Genomic DNA, 15,547 nt, shown 5'->3' on the forward strand with positions numbered 1-15,547 from the left:
TTGAAGTCACCCATGATGATGGTGGGAATGTCAGCAGACAGAAAGTGAAGTTGCCAAGTGGAGAATTGGTCAATAAAGGCAGTGGTTGGCCCGGAGGTCGGTATATGATGGCCATTTGGAGGTTGTAGGGGGAGTAGATGCGGACAGAGTGGACTTCAAAAGAGGGGAGGATAAGGGACGGTAGAGGTGGGATTGGGTTAAAGGTACAGTTGGAAGAAAGGAGAAGGCCCACTCCTCCACCATGTTTGTTGCCAGGGCGAGGAGTGTGGGTGAAGTGGAGGCCACCGTAACATATTGCAGCAGGGGAGGCTGTGTCAGAGGGTGTCAGCCATGTTTTGGTGATGCCCAGAAAGAAAAGGTTACGAGAGGTATTGAGGTTGTGAATCACATGGAGTTTATTGCAGATGCAGCGGGCATTCCATAGTGATCCAGAGAGAGGGTGCAGGGGGGTGGGCATCATGGGCACGGATTTTAGGTGGGCAAGATTTCGGTGTTTATATTGGGTTAGGAGCGATAGGAGGGGTAGTAATAGGAGGTATGAGCTGTGGGGGCCCAGGGTTGGGAGATATGTCTCCAGCAGTGAGGAGAAGCAGAGAGAGAGACAGAGCAGGTGGGAGAAAGAGAGTGGGTGGCTTGTTTTGTGGTTTATTAGGAGAGATCTGAGATTGAGGAGCAGGTCAGCGGAGGAGGTCAGGTGAGGAGGCAGGAGGGAAGGAGAGATTATTACTTGGTTAGGGGGTGCTGGGGTTTGAGGATAGTGAAGGAGAGTGAGGAGTAAGGGAGCCAAAACTGTTAGAGCGTATGTCAGCATGATGAGAATAAGTGTGGCGGAAAGGGAATGAAATTTAGTACATTTATTAACAGCAGCAGCATTATCATGGTGTGTATTAAGTCTCTGACTATACTGACCTCATGGGACTCAGTACCACAGTTTGTTTTTATATACACTTTGGCAAAGGGATACTCTTTGGCATCGCCATGAATACAGCGGACACCCACTTGTTTCTTTGGGATCAACTGGTGGGGGAGTGTGGCCCTTATCAGTCCAATAGTCCTGACACCAGCACCCCATTTATGGACACGGGACATGACTGCGGTCCATCTCCAGGCTGATGGTCCACACTGCAAGCCGAATAAGCATAATATGAGCAGCCCCTGCCTAGGCTGCAGTCCATCTGCTCGTAAGACAAAGGGCAACAGGCCGCTATGTGTCCAGGCCTGTGACACCACCAGCATATCAGGTCTTTACCAGCAGTGTTTTGCAGCCCCTCAATGGCTCCTTGGGACCTCTGACTTCCCTCAGTGGTGGCTCTGCTACCCCTCTTTTGAGACTTGGGCACCCGATGGGTAGCCCAGTATGGAGATGCACCACTCTCCGGCTTCTTTAGGGACCTATGTACCCCCTGGTACCTTTATACTAAGCTGATCAGGCCATCCACATTCTGGGGATCCCCCTGGGGAATCAATGTCTGTACCAGCCTTGGAAAAGAGTGGATAAACCTGTCCATTAAAACCCCACCATCTGGGGTGGGGGTGGAGGACTACAGCTGCAAGCATTTCTGCGCCAGATGCAGCAAGTCAAACATTTGGGAACAAGGAGGTTTATCACCGCAGTACACCCAGTGATGAACCTTTTGTGCTCGGACAGACATAGTCACCCCTGAGGGTGCCAGAATCTCAGTTTTTAGTTTGGCATATTCCCAGGCATCTTGAAAGGCCAGGTCATAATAAGCCTTCTGGGGCTCGCCGGTTAGATTAGAGAGGGGGCAAGCACCTCCACACACTGGTCTGGTGGCATTCTCTCCCACTCCGCTACCCACTCAAAAAAGTCAGAAATGTCTCTACATTAGAGTTGAGCAACTTTTACTTTTTTAGGATCGAGTCAGGTTTCGCGAAACCCGACTTTGTCAAAAGTCGGGTCGGGTGAAATCGGACGATTATTGCAAAAAGGCAGGGGCCGACTGAAACACGAAACCCAATGCAAGTCAATAGGGAATCAAAGTCGGCAGTGACTGGAGGACAGGAAAACACCTACAGTGCCCATTTTAATGCCAAAATCATCAATTCTTATTACTTAAGATTGTCAATCTTAATTTACTTTATAATAATAGTTAGTCATCGAAAACTGGGGGTAATTTGGCTAAAGTTGTGGGAAGGTAGGGCTGGCTCAAGATTTTCGTGGGCCCAGGAAACGTGGAATACTTCACGGCGGTGGAGAAGGGAGAGGTAAGTATTTGAACTTTGCAAGTGCTGTGATCCTGAGCAAACGGGGGGGGGGCCCACTCATTGGCACTGGCACAGGGCCCCTCATAGTACAGCGGTGTGTTTGATGGCGGGTGGCGCCTCCCACTGCCAGAGACACTTTTGCGTACTATGAGGGGCCCTGTGCCAGTGCCAACGAGTATGCCCCCCCACCTGATGAAGGAATCTGCACTTTCATCTGCACCTTCCTCTTTGTCCCCGCGTAAGGTGGTATAGTATGCGGGAAGAGGAACCTAGCTTTCAGCAGTGAAAGGGGAATGTAGCGGTCTGGGTCAATGTACCAGCAGACTCATCTAGCAGTGGCTGGGCAATGGGCAGGATGAGGAGGAAACACAGATATAGGCCCAAATAATAAAGTAGGCTAAATGCAGTTCAAAAATGGTAACAGGAATAAACAGGCGGCACTGCTTTGTTCAGTGGAGGACAACTGTAATGAGTGGCAGACACACAGACACAGTTAGTAGGTGCAAATGATACAGTAGGCTAAATGCAGTTCAAAAATGGTAACAGGAATAAACAGGTGGCACTGCTTTGTGCAGTGGAGGACAACTGTAATGAGTGGCAAACAGCCAGACACAATTATTAGGCCCAAATGATAAAGTAGGCTAAATGCAGTTCAAAATTGGTAACAGGACTAAACAGGCAACATTGCTTTGTTCAGTGGAGGACAACTGTAATGAGTAGCAGACACACAGACACAGTTAGTAGGCCCAAATGATAAAGTAGGCTAAATGCAGTTCAAAATTGGTAACAGGACAAAACAAGCGGCATTGCTTTGTTCAGTGGAGGACAACTGTAATGAGTGGCAGACACACAGACACAGTTTGTAGGCCCAAATGATAAAGTAGGCTAAATGCAGTTCAAAATTGCTAACAAGACTAAACAGGCGGCATTGCTTTGTTCAGTGGAGGACAACTGTAATGAGTGGCAGCCAGCCAGTCACAGTTAGGAGGCCCAAATGATAAAGTAGGCTAAATGCAGTTCAAAATTGGTAACAGGACTAAACAGGCGGAATTGCTTTGTTCAGTTGAGGACAACTGTAATGAGTGGCAGACAGCCAGACACAGTTAGTAGGCCCAAATGATAAAGTAAGCTAAATGCAGTTCTTTCACTGAAAGAGGACCAAATTTTGTAGTACAATTTCTGTAACTGTTTATGATTCACATATTTATAATTGCAAAAATAATAATGTTTCAAAGTACTGAAACTTTTATGCATTAATTATATGTAGTAGTAAAAATTCTTTGATATAATAGGATCAAAAGCCAACAAAAAATGTTATTGTCAGATTTGAATTCAGGAGGTCAAAATCATTAATAAATGGCTCATTTCATAACTGAACCTGACTACTTTTCAAATTATGAAAAACAGTGTTATCAGAAGGCAAAAAGCTAAAGTACACAGTGTTTTTAACAATTTTAGTAGAAAGCTGCAAGGGAAAGAGTCTTGCTGAAATTAATCTGAAAACAAAATGAGGCAGGCCTTACAACACTTGAATAACAAATTACCATTGCTATAGCAGTGTGCATGACTCACCGGCTTTTATACTTTCAGCTTTTAAACAATTTATTTACATAAAAACAATCAAAGCGTAGAAAATTATTCATCTTTAAGCTCAACTCAAGCTCTCCCTCTTTCATATTCTGCCTACTCATGGGGGTGATAGAAACATTTAATGAGTCAATACAGTCATCATAAAGTTTTTGAATCGACTCCGTGTCAAATCACAGCACAAATTTCTTACTTTTCTGATGCTTTTTTTTGTCCATTGAATGCAATCACCGTTCTAATGGCTGTCAAGACTTCTTCTGCAACTGCCCCTGCCTTTGCATAAGCATTTATCTCTTTAGTTGTATATGATGTAGCAATCTGGAAAAAAAAAGGTAATAACTTTGTACAGCCAATTATCAATACTTAGATGTTCTAAATTTTAGAAACCTTCAAAGAAGAAAGAGGGTACAACGTGGCACTAGGTGGTAGCCATGGACGAGGTACTCATGCTACATGCCCCGGAACACTACATGAAAGTAAGGGTCCTGGCTGGGTGTGTGTACTTTGGCTGTAGTGGTGATATGCCCTTGCAAATCGCATGATGCGGTTGACTTCGGCTGGCCAGGACCAGATGTTGTACAGTTCAATGAGGGAGACACCACTCAAAAATAAACTGCCTTTTACTGAATAATGAAGGGGAAGTATGCACAGTATAGCGGATATTGGGTGTATAACTTCATGGACATTTCTCTTAAAACATAAAACATCTTAATACAAATTCTCTCTTTCCTGCCTAGACTCATTAAATCCTGCCCCAGTTAGTTCCTCTGCCCTCATCACAACCTCGCACAGTATTTTGGGAGCTTCCTTCATCCCTAATAATGGCACTTCAGTCCAGTAGGTGAGAGTTTCGATGTTCAATTCACAATACTGCATTCTTTTTCCACTATGGCTGTCACTTAGTTTCTCTGCTTGACAACGCACGTAGATTACTGCTTGGGGTATTGTCTTTGTCTCACATTCCCTGTTCTGATTTGTTCCATTACCTCTTTGACTTGCAAACTCAGAACTGTCCCGCTAGCCTTTCTGCCCAAGATCCCGTCTCCGGTGAATCACTAACTCCTTCTATCACTTTTCCTGGTTTCTATTCTGCATCATGCTTCTTTAGTTGCACTTGTCTCCCCTCACTTCAGGCACACCCACTTCATGCAGCGCTGCTGACTAGTCAGACCATAAGTCCGCTTCTCTCTCTCTGTCCATTCACTTTACTCCCTCCGACTTTGGGCTTGTCCCAACTTCTAACCCTAACTGTCCCTAGTACCTATCTGTGGCTGGGCAGGGCACAACTCTATTGCTAATAACACATCACTAAACACATTGCACATCTAAATACATTGCAGCAATACACTTCTCTCGGGGGTGGGGGGGGTGGAATGTGGGCAACATCTCCACTTCCTTACATTGCACCACCTTATAGGAGGGATCAACCTGAAGCATACGAAGCATAATCAGGAAATAAAAGAGAAAGAAGTATGCCAGAAGGGCAAGGAACCTTAAGAATTGTCATAAACCAGTCATTGCAAACGGCCTGCCCAGAAATTGAGCAGGGCTGTTAGTTTAATAAGTACCTACCCTTGTGGCGGCTGCACAGTTTGTTCATTCGAAATTAAGAATACAAACGTTTCTCTTCGTATTTTTCCTGTGCAGAAACGGTCTAGTGTATATTTAAATTATCAGCTCCGTAGCAATGTGTATGAGATTATTTGCAGCTGTCCTAGGATCTACTTTGTTAAGACAACTAAAGAACTCTGATAGAGGATGCAGCATTCGAACATCGCTACGGTAAAAAAAGATCTTGCAAAAGATTACTCACCAATCCTCCTTAATGAGGTATTTATATTGGACTTCATCCTCTTCTTCACGAGGATTATTAGCACCTCCCAATCACAGATCATCTCACTTCTCTCCATTAATACTGTCACAATTTCTCCTTTTGGTGTAGTGAATGGAAGCTCAGCTATCCAATTTGGGGCAGAATCATGTTGAGCTATCCATATAGCATATAGCATAGGGATAGGACACAGCTGGTGTGAGGGATAGATTCTGACTGCGCTCTCTGCAAAAAATGATGTACTCTGCAACCCATATCTGCGGTACTACTGTGCTAAAAGCCACTGTGGGTACTCTGCACTCCCCTGTCTGTGTGAGTTCTGTTCCTTTAAGATGCTGAGTGTCTGAGAAATAAATTATTGGGATCAGCTGTCTTATTGCCATTAATAGGTCAAAGAAATAATATTTCAGGAATGATGTTTGTTTTCTAGTCATTTCACATCAGCTGTCTTGTTGCCATTTCTAGAGCCAAAATATAATTTTTCTGGACTGGGGTGTGTTTTTTTTAGAAGTCTGAGAATTAAAAAAATGGCATCAGCTGTCTAGTTGCCATTAGTAGGCCAGAAAAGTAATTTTTCAGGAACTCTGTGTCTTTTCTAGTAATGTTGCAAATAAACAAATCTAAGGGAAATGTGAAAACATGCTTTGTGCATGAACTGTGTTATCAACTTCTGTGGGATGAATGTGGAAACATACTCTGTGGAGGAAATTTTTAACAGGACTGCTGGTAGCAAGCCTTGCTGCAGGCCGTCAGATCATTGTATGCTACTGGAGCAGACATTTTGGAGTTGTGGAGGTACTGTTAAAATCTTAATGCTATTCATTTACTTCCTATTTTGCCATGATTGCTATGGTGGCAGAACCCCTTTAAGTCATTTCACTATCTATATGTTTTGCAGGGCAATTGTCTTGCTCTTACCCCCATTTTTCTTCCATTTGCCATCCACTTGCCCTTACTCTGACTATCTCACAGCCATTTTATAGCACTGAAGTTCAGGTACCCATTGACGAATATGGGGTTCAGTGTCAGAGATCAAGTTTGGGGTTCGAACCTTTTAACGAAGTTTGGCCAATTACGGCGAACCTGAGCATCCCTTCCTCCTATACACAGTAATGCAGTAATCATGTTGGCTACTGGCATTACAGTGATAGGAAGGCAACATCGCGTCATTGGGTCAATCTAGGACCCGGGGACCAGATGCTTGACACACTGACCTCTGAAATCATAGGATAAAATATTCACTGTTTCTCCTGCCCGTATCTCGGCGCCAAAAGATGGGTGGGGAAGCAGTGAATATTCACAAAGCATTTACACCTGCTTAACTGGCAGATAAGTTACCGTATTTAAAAATAAATAACCACACATAAAAGTCTTTTTTTTTTTCAAAAAAGTCCCTCACAGGTCTGACGTAGTCCAAGGCACCGTGATCACCGCTCTGACCTCCACAGCATATAAAGCCTCATTCACAGAATGAAGCTTGATATGCTGTAGCAGCTGCTGACGGTTCTCATGCTGAGGATAACGAGAGAGTCGGCCACTGTGATGAACGGTGACATCAGGAAGGTTACTGTCGGTCACATATGCTGCGAGATTTCCATTTCGCTGCCATACCACATTGAGGTGTAGCCCATTCCTACCATAGAACCTGTAGCCAACAGAGAAGTCGGCCCAGTTCTCCATGAACCAAATGTTTCCTGCACCAATTTCTAAGCCACTTATTTATCTCCCTAAGTTCCCGCTGTCTTTCTAGTGACTATAGTGGCATTGGCAGGATTTCCGAAAGCACCGCCTTAGAGGTCCTGGACTTCTGCTTCTCTTCCAGTTCCCTTTAATCATTTTTAATGACCTTCCATCTCCCTCTAACTTTGTCATTGGTACCGATGTGTACCATGACTGCTTACTATTTTTCAGCCCCACCCAGCAATCTGTCTATCCAATCCTCAATATGTTATACCTGAGCAGCCATCAGACAACACACTGTTCGGCATTCACGGTCCCAGCGGTAGATGACCCTGTCAGCCTAATTATTAAGTACCCTATCCCTAGCCTCTGTCTGTTTTATTCTGCACTCTTATTTTCCTCCTTCCAACAGCAGTCATTTTCCTGATTGATGCAAGCAACGTCCTGATGTAGTAATCCTAGTCCTGGGCCTGCATTCCTAATATCAGTCAAATGTGAATATTTACTAGGTTGTGCCAGACCAGAACTGAGCTCCCTGGCACTTTTTTTTCCCTACCCCTTATTGTAACTGTCACCCAGCTACGTAGTTCTGGTTCCTGATATTCCTCAACTCCAGAACACTGGCCCCAGCCAGCACATGCTCAGTGAGCTCTAAACTCTCCAGGTTTGCAATGCTCCTTAGTGTTGCAAGCTGCACATTTAGATCTATTATCTGGGTTTCCAAACATGTAACATGTTGGCATTGAGTGCAGATATATTCACCCTCAAATGGCAGTTCAAGGCATGCATACGTCTCACAAGATGCACACCTGGTAGCACTGTCCATGGAGCACATATTAAATGGGACTAAACAATACAGATAAAAGCAGAGAAAACAATGGAAAGCTAGTAAGGAAAACACCAAACTCTGCTCATGTGCTCTCTAAAACTGAGAAAAAGCTTTTTAAAAAAAATTGTAGGCTTCCATTTCTCAGCCATACAATGTTACGTGGTCTAAGAACATTTATGTGATCTCTAAAACTGGGAAAAATTGCTTTAAAAATTTTGTAGGCTTCCATTTTTCAACCATATAGTGTTTTGTGGTCAATATGTGCAGGAGTGGTCCATTGCTGCGGTGCCATGCTTCGCAATGGCGCCGTGCAGCTACACATGGAGTTTTCTTCTGGACTCCATCCATTCCAGGGCTGAGCGGCTTCTGGCTGCTCCTGTCCTTCTGGGATCCACTGCAAGGGGCGAGGCTTTCTTTTCTTCCATTGTGCCTACCATGGGTGGGCACTACTCACCGGGGCATGCATCTCCAGCCCAGACCGCTGACTCTGCCCAATGGAATTTCACGCCATCTCCAGGTCAGGACGTCCACGAGGGGTGGGGTTGGAATTGTCCTCAGTCTCTGCACCATTTTCTGCCATATTCAGAGTTGCCATCTTTGTCCCAAGTTGCCATCTTTGTCCCATTCAAGGCACATTGTTTTGTCACATCCAAGGTAGTCGTCACATTCCGGGCTTCTCCACATTGCAAGGTTACTGGATCCTGCCGTACTACGCCAAGTGAAACTGAGGCCAGGGGGGTAGTCGTGGCTGAGGGTCGTAGTGCTTACACATTCTGGCCCTCCGTCACATAAATACATTGTCCCTTCTGTTGTGTGCTGGATGGCTCACTAACTTGCACATCTGAGCCCTCTTCAGTCTGTTGGGGTTTTCTTTTCATAAATATCATGCAAAGATAGGCAGAGTCCAAATCCAGTTTTAAACGAATAACTTTCGTCACGTCTTGTCTTAGCTCGTCCATGTTAATCACAGGTACAACACAGAATCCTTCACACATCATAACCTTTCCATTCCCTGTGCAATCCCGTACACCCCCAGGAATATCGCAGGGTCGTACCGTCTTCTCCGGTACTGCAGCGTTCTGTCTTCCCAGCCTAAATTCCTTCAGGAATTCCCTGCCCGTTTTCCCCAGGACACTTAGGCATCTTCCCACATAGTTTACTGCAACCATGTTGAAGCTGCCCTGTATTCCTTCGTCTCCCAAATGACAGTTGCTCTTAGACCCTGGACGAGCTGATCTCCTTTACTTGAATGTTGCATGGCACAGCTGCCCTGTCCAAGCTCCCAGGCCCTACTGCCTCAATTCATGAAGCCCTCTCTACCTTAAGTTAGCCCCTCCTAACTTAACTAGTTCCTATCTTATTCTGATTACTATCATATAATGCCCCCTCTAGTGGACTAATCCAAATACTACACTTTCCCTATCTATACAGTGCCAGAACATACACTGCTCAAAAAGATAAAGGGAACACTAAAATCCCACATCCTAGATATCACTGAATTAAATATTCCAGTTGTTAATCTTTATTCATTACATAGTGGAATGTGTTGAGAACAATAAAACCTAAAATTGATATACATAAATCACAACTAATATCCCACAGAGGAGTTGGAATGATGCTCAAAATCAAAGTGGAAAATGAAGTTACAGGCTGATCCAACTTCAGTGGAAATGCCTCAAGACAAGGAAATGATGTTCAGTAGTATGTATGGCCTCCATGTGCCTGTATAATCTTCCTACAATGCCTGGGCATGCTCCTGATGATGCAGTGGATATTCTCCTGAGGGATCTCCTTCCAAACCTGGACTAAAGCATTCGCCAACTCCTGGACAGTCTGTGGTGCAACGTGACATTGATGGATGGTGCGAGACATGATGTCCCAGATGTGTTCAATCGGATTCAGGTCTGGGGAACGGGCAGGCCAGTCCATAGCTTCAATGCCTTCATCTTGAAGGAACCGCTGACACACTCAAACCACATGAGGCCTGGCATTGTGCTGCATTAGGAGGAACCCAGGGCCATCCGCACCAGCATATGGTCTCACAAGGGGTCTGAGGATATCATCTCTGAACCTAATAGCAGTCAGACTACCTCTGGCGAGCACATGGAAGGCTATGCGGCCCTCTAAAGAAATGCCACCCCACACTATTACTGACCCACTGCCAAACCGGTCATGCTGAAGGATGTTGCAGGCAGCAGATTGCTCTCCATGGCATCTCCAGACTCTCATGTCTGTCATATGTGCTCAGTGTGAACCTGCTTTCATCTGTGAAGAGCACAGTGGTGAATTTGCCAATCCCGGTGTTCTGTGACAAATGCCAAGCATCCTGCTCGGTGTTGGGCTGTGAGCACAAACCCCATCTGTGGATGTCAGGCAATCAGACCATCCTCATGGAGTCGGTTTCTAACCATTTGTGCAGACACATGCACATTTGTGGCCTGCAGGAGGTCATTTTGCAGGGCTCTTGCAGTTCTCCTTCTGTTCCTCCTTGCACAAAGGCTGAGGTAGTGGTCCTGCTGCTGGGTTGTTGCCCTCCTATGGCCCCTTCCACATCTCCTGGTGTACAGGCCTGTCTCCTGGTAGTGCCTTCAGCCACTAGACACTATGCTGACAGACAGCAAACCTTCTTGCCACAGCTTACATTGATGTGCCATCCTGGATGAGCTGCACTACCTGAGCCACTTGTGTGGGTTGTGGAGTTCGTCTCATGCTACCACGAGTGTGAAAGCACCACCAACATTCAAAAGTGACCAAAACATCAGCCAGAAAGCATTAGCACTGAGATGTGGTCTGTGGTCCCCACCTGCAGAACCACTCTTTTATTGAGTGTGTCTTGATAATTGCCAATAATTTCTATGTGCTGTCTATTCCATTTGCACAACAGCATGTGAAATTGATTGTCAAACAGTGTTGCTTCCTAAGTGGACAGTTTGATTTCACAGAAGTTTGATTTACTTGGAGTTATATTCTGTTGTATAAGTGTTCCCTTTATTTTTTTGAGCATATATACAGTACAGACCAAAAGTTTTGACACACCTTTTCATTTAAAGATTTTTCTGTATTTTCATGACTATGAAAATTGTAAATTCACACTGAAGGCATCAAAACTATGAATTAACACATGTATAATTATATACTTAACAAAAAAGTGTGAAACAACTGAAATTATGTTTTATATTCTAGGTTCTTCAAAGTAGCCACCTTTTGCTTTGATGACTGCTTTGCACACTCTTGGCATTCTCTTGATGAGCTTCAAAAGGTAGTCACCGGGAATGGTTTTCACTTCACAGGTGTGCCCTTTCAGGTTTAATAAGTGGGATTTCTTGCCTTATACAATAAAAGGGGTTGGGACCATCAGTTGTGTTGTGCAGAAGTATGGTGGATACACAGCTGATAGTCCTACTGAATAGACTGTTAGAATTTGTATTATGGCAAGAAAAAAGCAGCTAAGTAAAGAAAAACGAGTGGCCATCATTACTTTAAGAAATGAAGGTCAGTCAGTCTGAAAAATTGGTCAGACTTTGAAAGTGTCCCCAAGTGCGGTTGCAAAAAACATCAAGCACTACAAAGAGCAGGTGCAGGGTATAAGCTGTCCTCTGTAACCCCTTGCACCAGCATGTGTACAAGAAGATCAGAAATGCCCTTACCAACGCACTTACTGGCATTTTCTACTTAACGACTAACATGTGTACAAGTGTTGTGAATTCTGTTATCGAACTCCCTCCTATGGTCATGAATGGTACTTCGGCGAGTTCTGTCCATGGACTCCCTCTGGTGGCTGTGAGTGGAGCTGCTGCTTCTGAGGTTCCTTCCACAGGTGACGTAGTTTATTCTTTGGCTGGCTGCTCTATTTAACTCCACTCAGATCGTTACTCCATGCCAGCTGTCAATGTTCTTGTACTGGTTCAGTTCGCTCTTGGATCTTTCAGGTGACCTGTCTACTTCAGCAGAAGCTAAGTCCCTGCTAGTTTATTATTTGTTCTTTGTTTTCTTGTCCAGCTTGCTATCATGATTTTGCCTTGCTAGCTGGAAGCTCTGGGATGCAGAGTGGCACCTCCGTACCGTGAGTCGATGCGGAGGTCTTTTTGCACACTCTGCGTGGTCTTTTGCAGTTTTTTGTGCTGACCGCAAAGATACCTTTCCTATCCTCAGTCTGTTTAGTTAGTCTGGCCTCCCTTTGCTGAAACTTGTTTCCTTCCTGTGTTTGTGACTTTCATCTTAACTCACAGTCAATATATATGGGGGGCTGCCTTTTCCTTTGGGGAATTTCTCTGAGGCAAGGTAGGCTTTATTTTCTATCTCTAGGGCTAGTTAGCTCTTAGGCTGTGTAGAGGCGTCTAGGCCGAGTTAGGTACACTCCACGGCTATTTCTAGTGTGTGTGATAGGATTAGGGGTTGCGGTCAGCAGAGCTCCCACTTCACAGAGCTTGTTCTGTGTTAGTTTAACCATCAGGTCATTCCAGGTGCTCCTAACCACCAGGTCCATAACAGTACAGCTGGCCCAAAGTTTTAATGCATCTCAATAGAGGGATAAGAGAAGTTCTGAGACCATTTTTTTTTCTCTGCAGTGTGTTTTGTCTTTCTTTTCCCCTTAACCTCTGGGTGGTTCAGGACACAGGTGTAGATATGGACATTCAAGGTCTGTCCTCTTGTGTGGATCATCTCACTGCAAGGGTACAAAACATTCAAGATTTTGTGGTTCAGAATCCGATGTTAGAGCCTAGAATTCCAATTCCTGATTTGTTTTCTGGGGATAGATCTAAGTTCCTGAATTTCAAAAATAATTGTAAACTGTTTCTTGCTTTGAAACCCCTCTCCTCTGGTGACCCCGTTCAACAAGTAAAGATCATTATTTCTATGTTGTGTGGTGACCCTCAAGACTGGGCATTTTCCCTTGCGCCAGGAGATCCTGCATTGCGTGATGTAGATGCGTTTTTTCTGGCGCTTGAATTGCTTTATGATGAACCAAATTCAGTGGATCAGGCAGAGAAAATCTTGCTGGCTTTGTGTCAGGGTCAGGATGAAGCGGAGGTATATTGTCAGAAGTTTAGAAAGTGGTCTGTGCTTACTCAGTGGAATGAGTGTGCCCTGGCGGCAATTTTCAGAAAGGGTCTTTCTGAAACCTTTAAGGATGTCATGGTGGTATTTCCCACGCCTGCTGGTCTGAATGAGTCTATGTCCTTGGCCATTCAGATCGATCGGCGCTTGCGGGAGCGCAAAGCTGTGCACCATTTGGCGGTATTCTCTGAGCATAGGCCTGAGCCTATGCAATGTGATAGGACTTTGGCCAGAGCTGAATGGCAAGAACACAGACGTCGGAATGGGCTGTGTTTTTACTGTGGTGATTCCACTCATGCTATCTCAGAGTGTCCTAAGCGCACTAAGCGGTTCGCTAGGTCTGCCACCATTGGTACTGTACAGTCTAAGTTTCTTTTGTCCGTTACTCTGATTTGCTCTTTGTCGTCCTATTCTGTTATAGCATTTGTGGATTCATGCGCTGCCCTGAATTTGATGGACTTGGAGTTTGCCAGGCGCTGTGGTTTTTTCTTGGAGCCCTTGCAGTATCCTATTCCATTGAGAGGAATTGATGCTACGCCTTTGGCCAAGAATAAGCCTCAGTACTGGACTCAATTGACTATGTGCATGGCTCCTGCACATCAGGAGGATATTCACTTTTTGGTGTTGCATAATCTGCATGATGTGGTCGTTTTGGGGTTGCCATGGCTACAGGTCCATAATCCAGTATTGGATTGGAAATCTATATCTGTGTCCAGCTGGGGTTGTCAAGGGGTACATGGTGATGTTCCATTGCTGTCAATTTCGCATTCCACTCCTTCTGAAGTCCCTGAATTTTTGTCGGATTACCGGGATGTATTTGATGAGCCCAAATCCAGTGCCCTACCTCCTCATAGGGATTGCGATTGTGCAATTAATTTGATTCCTGGTAGTAAGTTTCCTAAGGGCCGACTGTTCAATTTATCTGTGCCAGAGCACGCCGCTATGCGGAGTTATATAAAGGAATCCTTGGAGAAAGGTCATATTCGGCCGTCGTCATCACCGTTGGGAGCAGGGTTCTTTTTTGTGGCCAAGAAGGGTGGTTCTTTGAGACCTTGCATTGATTACCGCCTTCTTAATAAGATCACAGTCAAATTTCACTACCCCTTGCCGCTGCTGTCTGATTTGTTTGCTCGGATTAAGGGGGCTAGTTGGTTCACCAAGATAGATCTTCGAGGGGCGTATAATCTTGTGCGTATTAAACAGGGCGATGAATGGAAAACAGCATTTAATACGCCCGAGGGCCATTTTGAGTACCTGGTTATGCCATTCGGGCTTTCTAATGCTCCATCTGTATTTCAGTCCTTTATGCATGACATCTTCCGAGAGTACCTGGATAGATTCATGATTGTAAATTTGGATGATATTTTGGTCTTTTCGGATGATTGGGAGTCTCATGTAAAGCAGGTCAGAATGGTGTTCCAGGTCCTTCGTGCGAATTCCTTGTTTGTGAATGGGTCAAAGTGTCTCTTTGGAGTTCAGAATGTTTCATTTTTGGGTTTCATTTTTTCCCCTTCTACTATCGAGATGGACCCTGTTAAAGTTCAGGCCATTTATGATTGGACTCAGCCGACATCTGTGAAGAGTCTGCAGAAGTTCCTGGGCTTTGCTAATTTTTACCGTTGCTTCATCGTTAATTTTTCTAGTATGGCTAAACCGTTGACTGATTTGACCAAGAAAGGTGCTGATGTGGTCAATTGGTCCTCTGCGGCTGTAGAGGCTTTTCAGGAGTTGAAGCGTCGTTTTTCTTCTGCCCCTGTGTTGTGCCAGCCAGATGTTTCGCTCCCGTTTCAGGTCGAGGTTGATGCTTCTGAGATTGGAGCAGGGGCTGTTTTGTCGCAAAGAAGTTCTGATGGCTCGGTGATGAAACCATGTGCCTTCTTTTCTAGAAAGTTCTCGCCTGCTGAGCGCAATTATGATGTTGGCAATCGAGAGTTGTTGGCCATGAAGTGGGCATTCGAGGAGTGGCGACATTGGCTTGAAGGAGCCAAGCATCGCGTGGTGGTTTTGACGGATCACAAGAATTTGACTTATCTCGAGTCTGCCAAACGGTTGAATCCTAGACAGGTTCGATGGTCGCTGTTTTTCTCCCGTTTTGATTTTGTGGTTTCATACCTCCCGGGCTCTAAGAATGTGAAGGCTGATGCCCTGTCAAGGAGTTTTGTGCCTGACTCTCCGGGTGTTCCTGAGCCGGCGGGTATTCTCAAAGAGGGGTAATTTTGTCTGCCATCTCCCCTGATTTGCGGCGGGTCCTGCAGAAGTTTCAGGCTGAGAGACCTGACCGTTGTCCAGCGGAGAAACTGTTTGTCCCTGATAGATGGACTAGTAGAGTTATCTCT

General features: G+C 45.0%; 1 protein-coding gene across 6 annotated transcripts in view; it reads right to left on the minus strand.

Annotated features, from left to right (window-relative positions):
* LOC138641969 (ATP-dependent translocase ABCB1-like) overlaps positions 1-15,547 on the minus strand; it is a 434,165-nt gene that overhangs the window by 288,099 nt on the left and 130,519 nt on the right. For all 6 annotated transcript variants that reach the window (XM_069729815.1, XM_069729814.1, XM_069729817.1 and 3 more), the window contains one exon: positions 4,007-4,131. In XM_069729815.1, coding sequence (XP_069585916.1) covers positions 4,007-4,131 — 125 coding nt within the window. The remainder of the gene's footprint in view (positions 1-4,006; positions 4,132-15,547) is intronic.

The sequence above is a fragment of the Ranitomeya imitator genome, chromosome 6 (genome assembly GCF_032444005.1).
Source record: "Ranitomeya imitator isolate aRanImi1 chromosome 6, aRanImi1.pri, whole genome shotgun sequence".
In the NCBI taxonomy this organism is placed as follows: domain Eukaryota; kingdom Metazoa; phylum Chordata; class Amphibia; order Anura; family Dendrobatidae; genus Ranitomeya; species Ranitomeya imitator.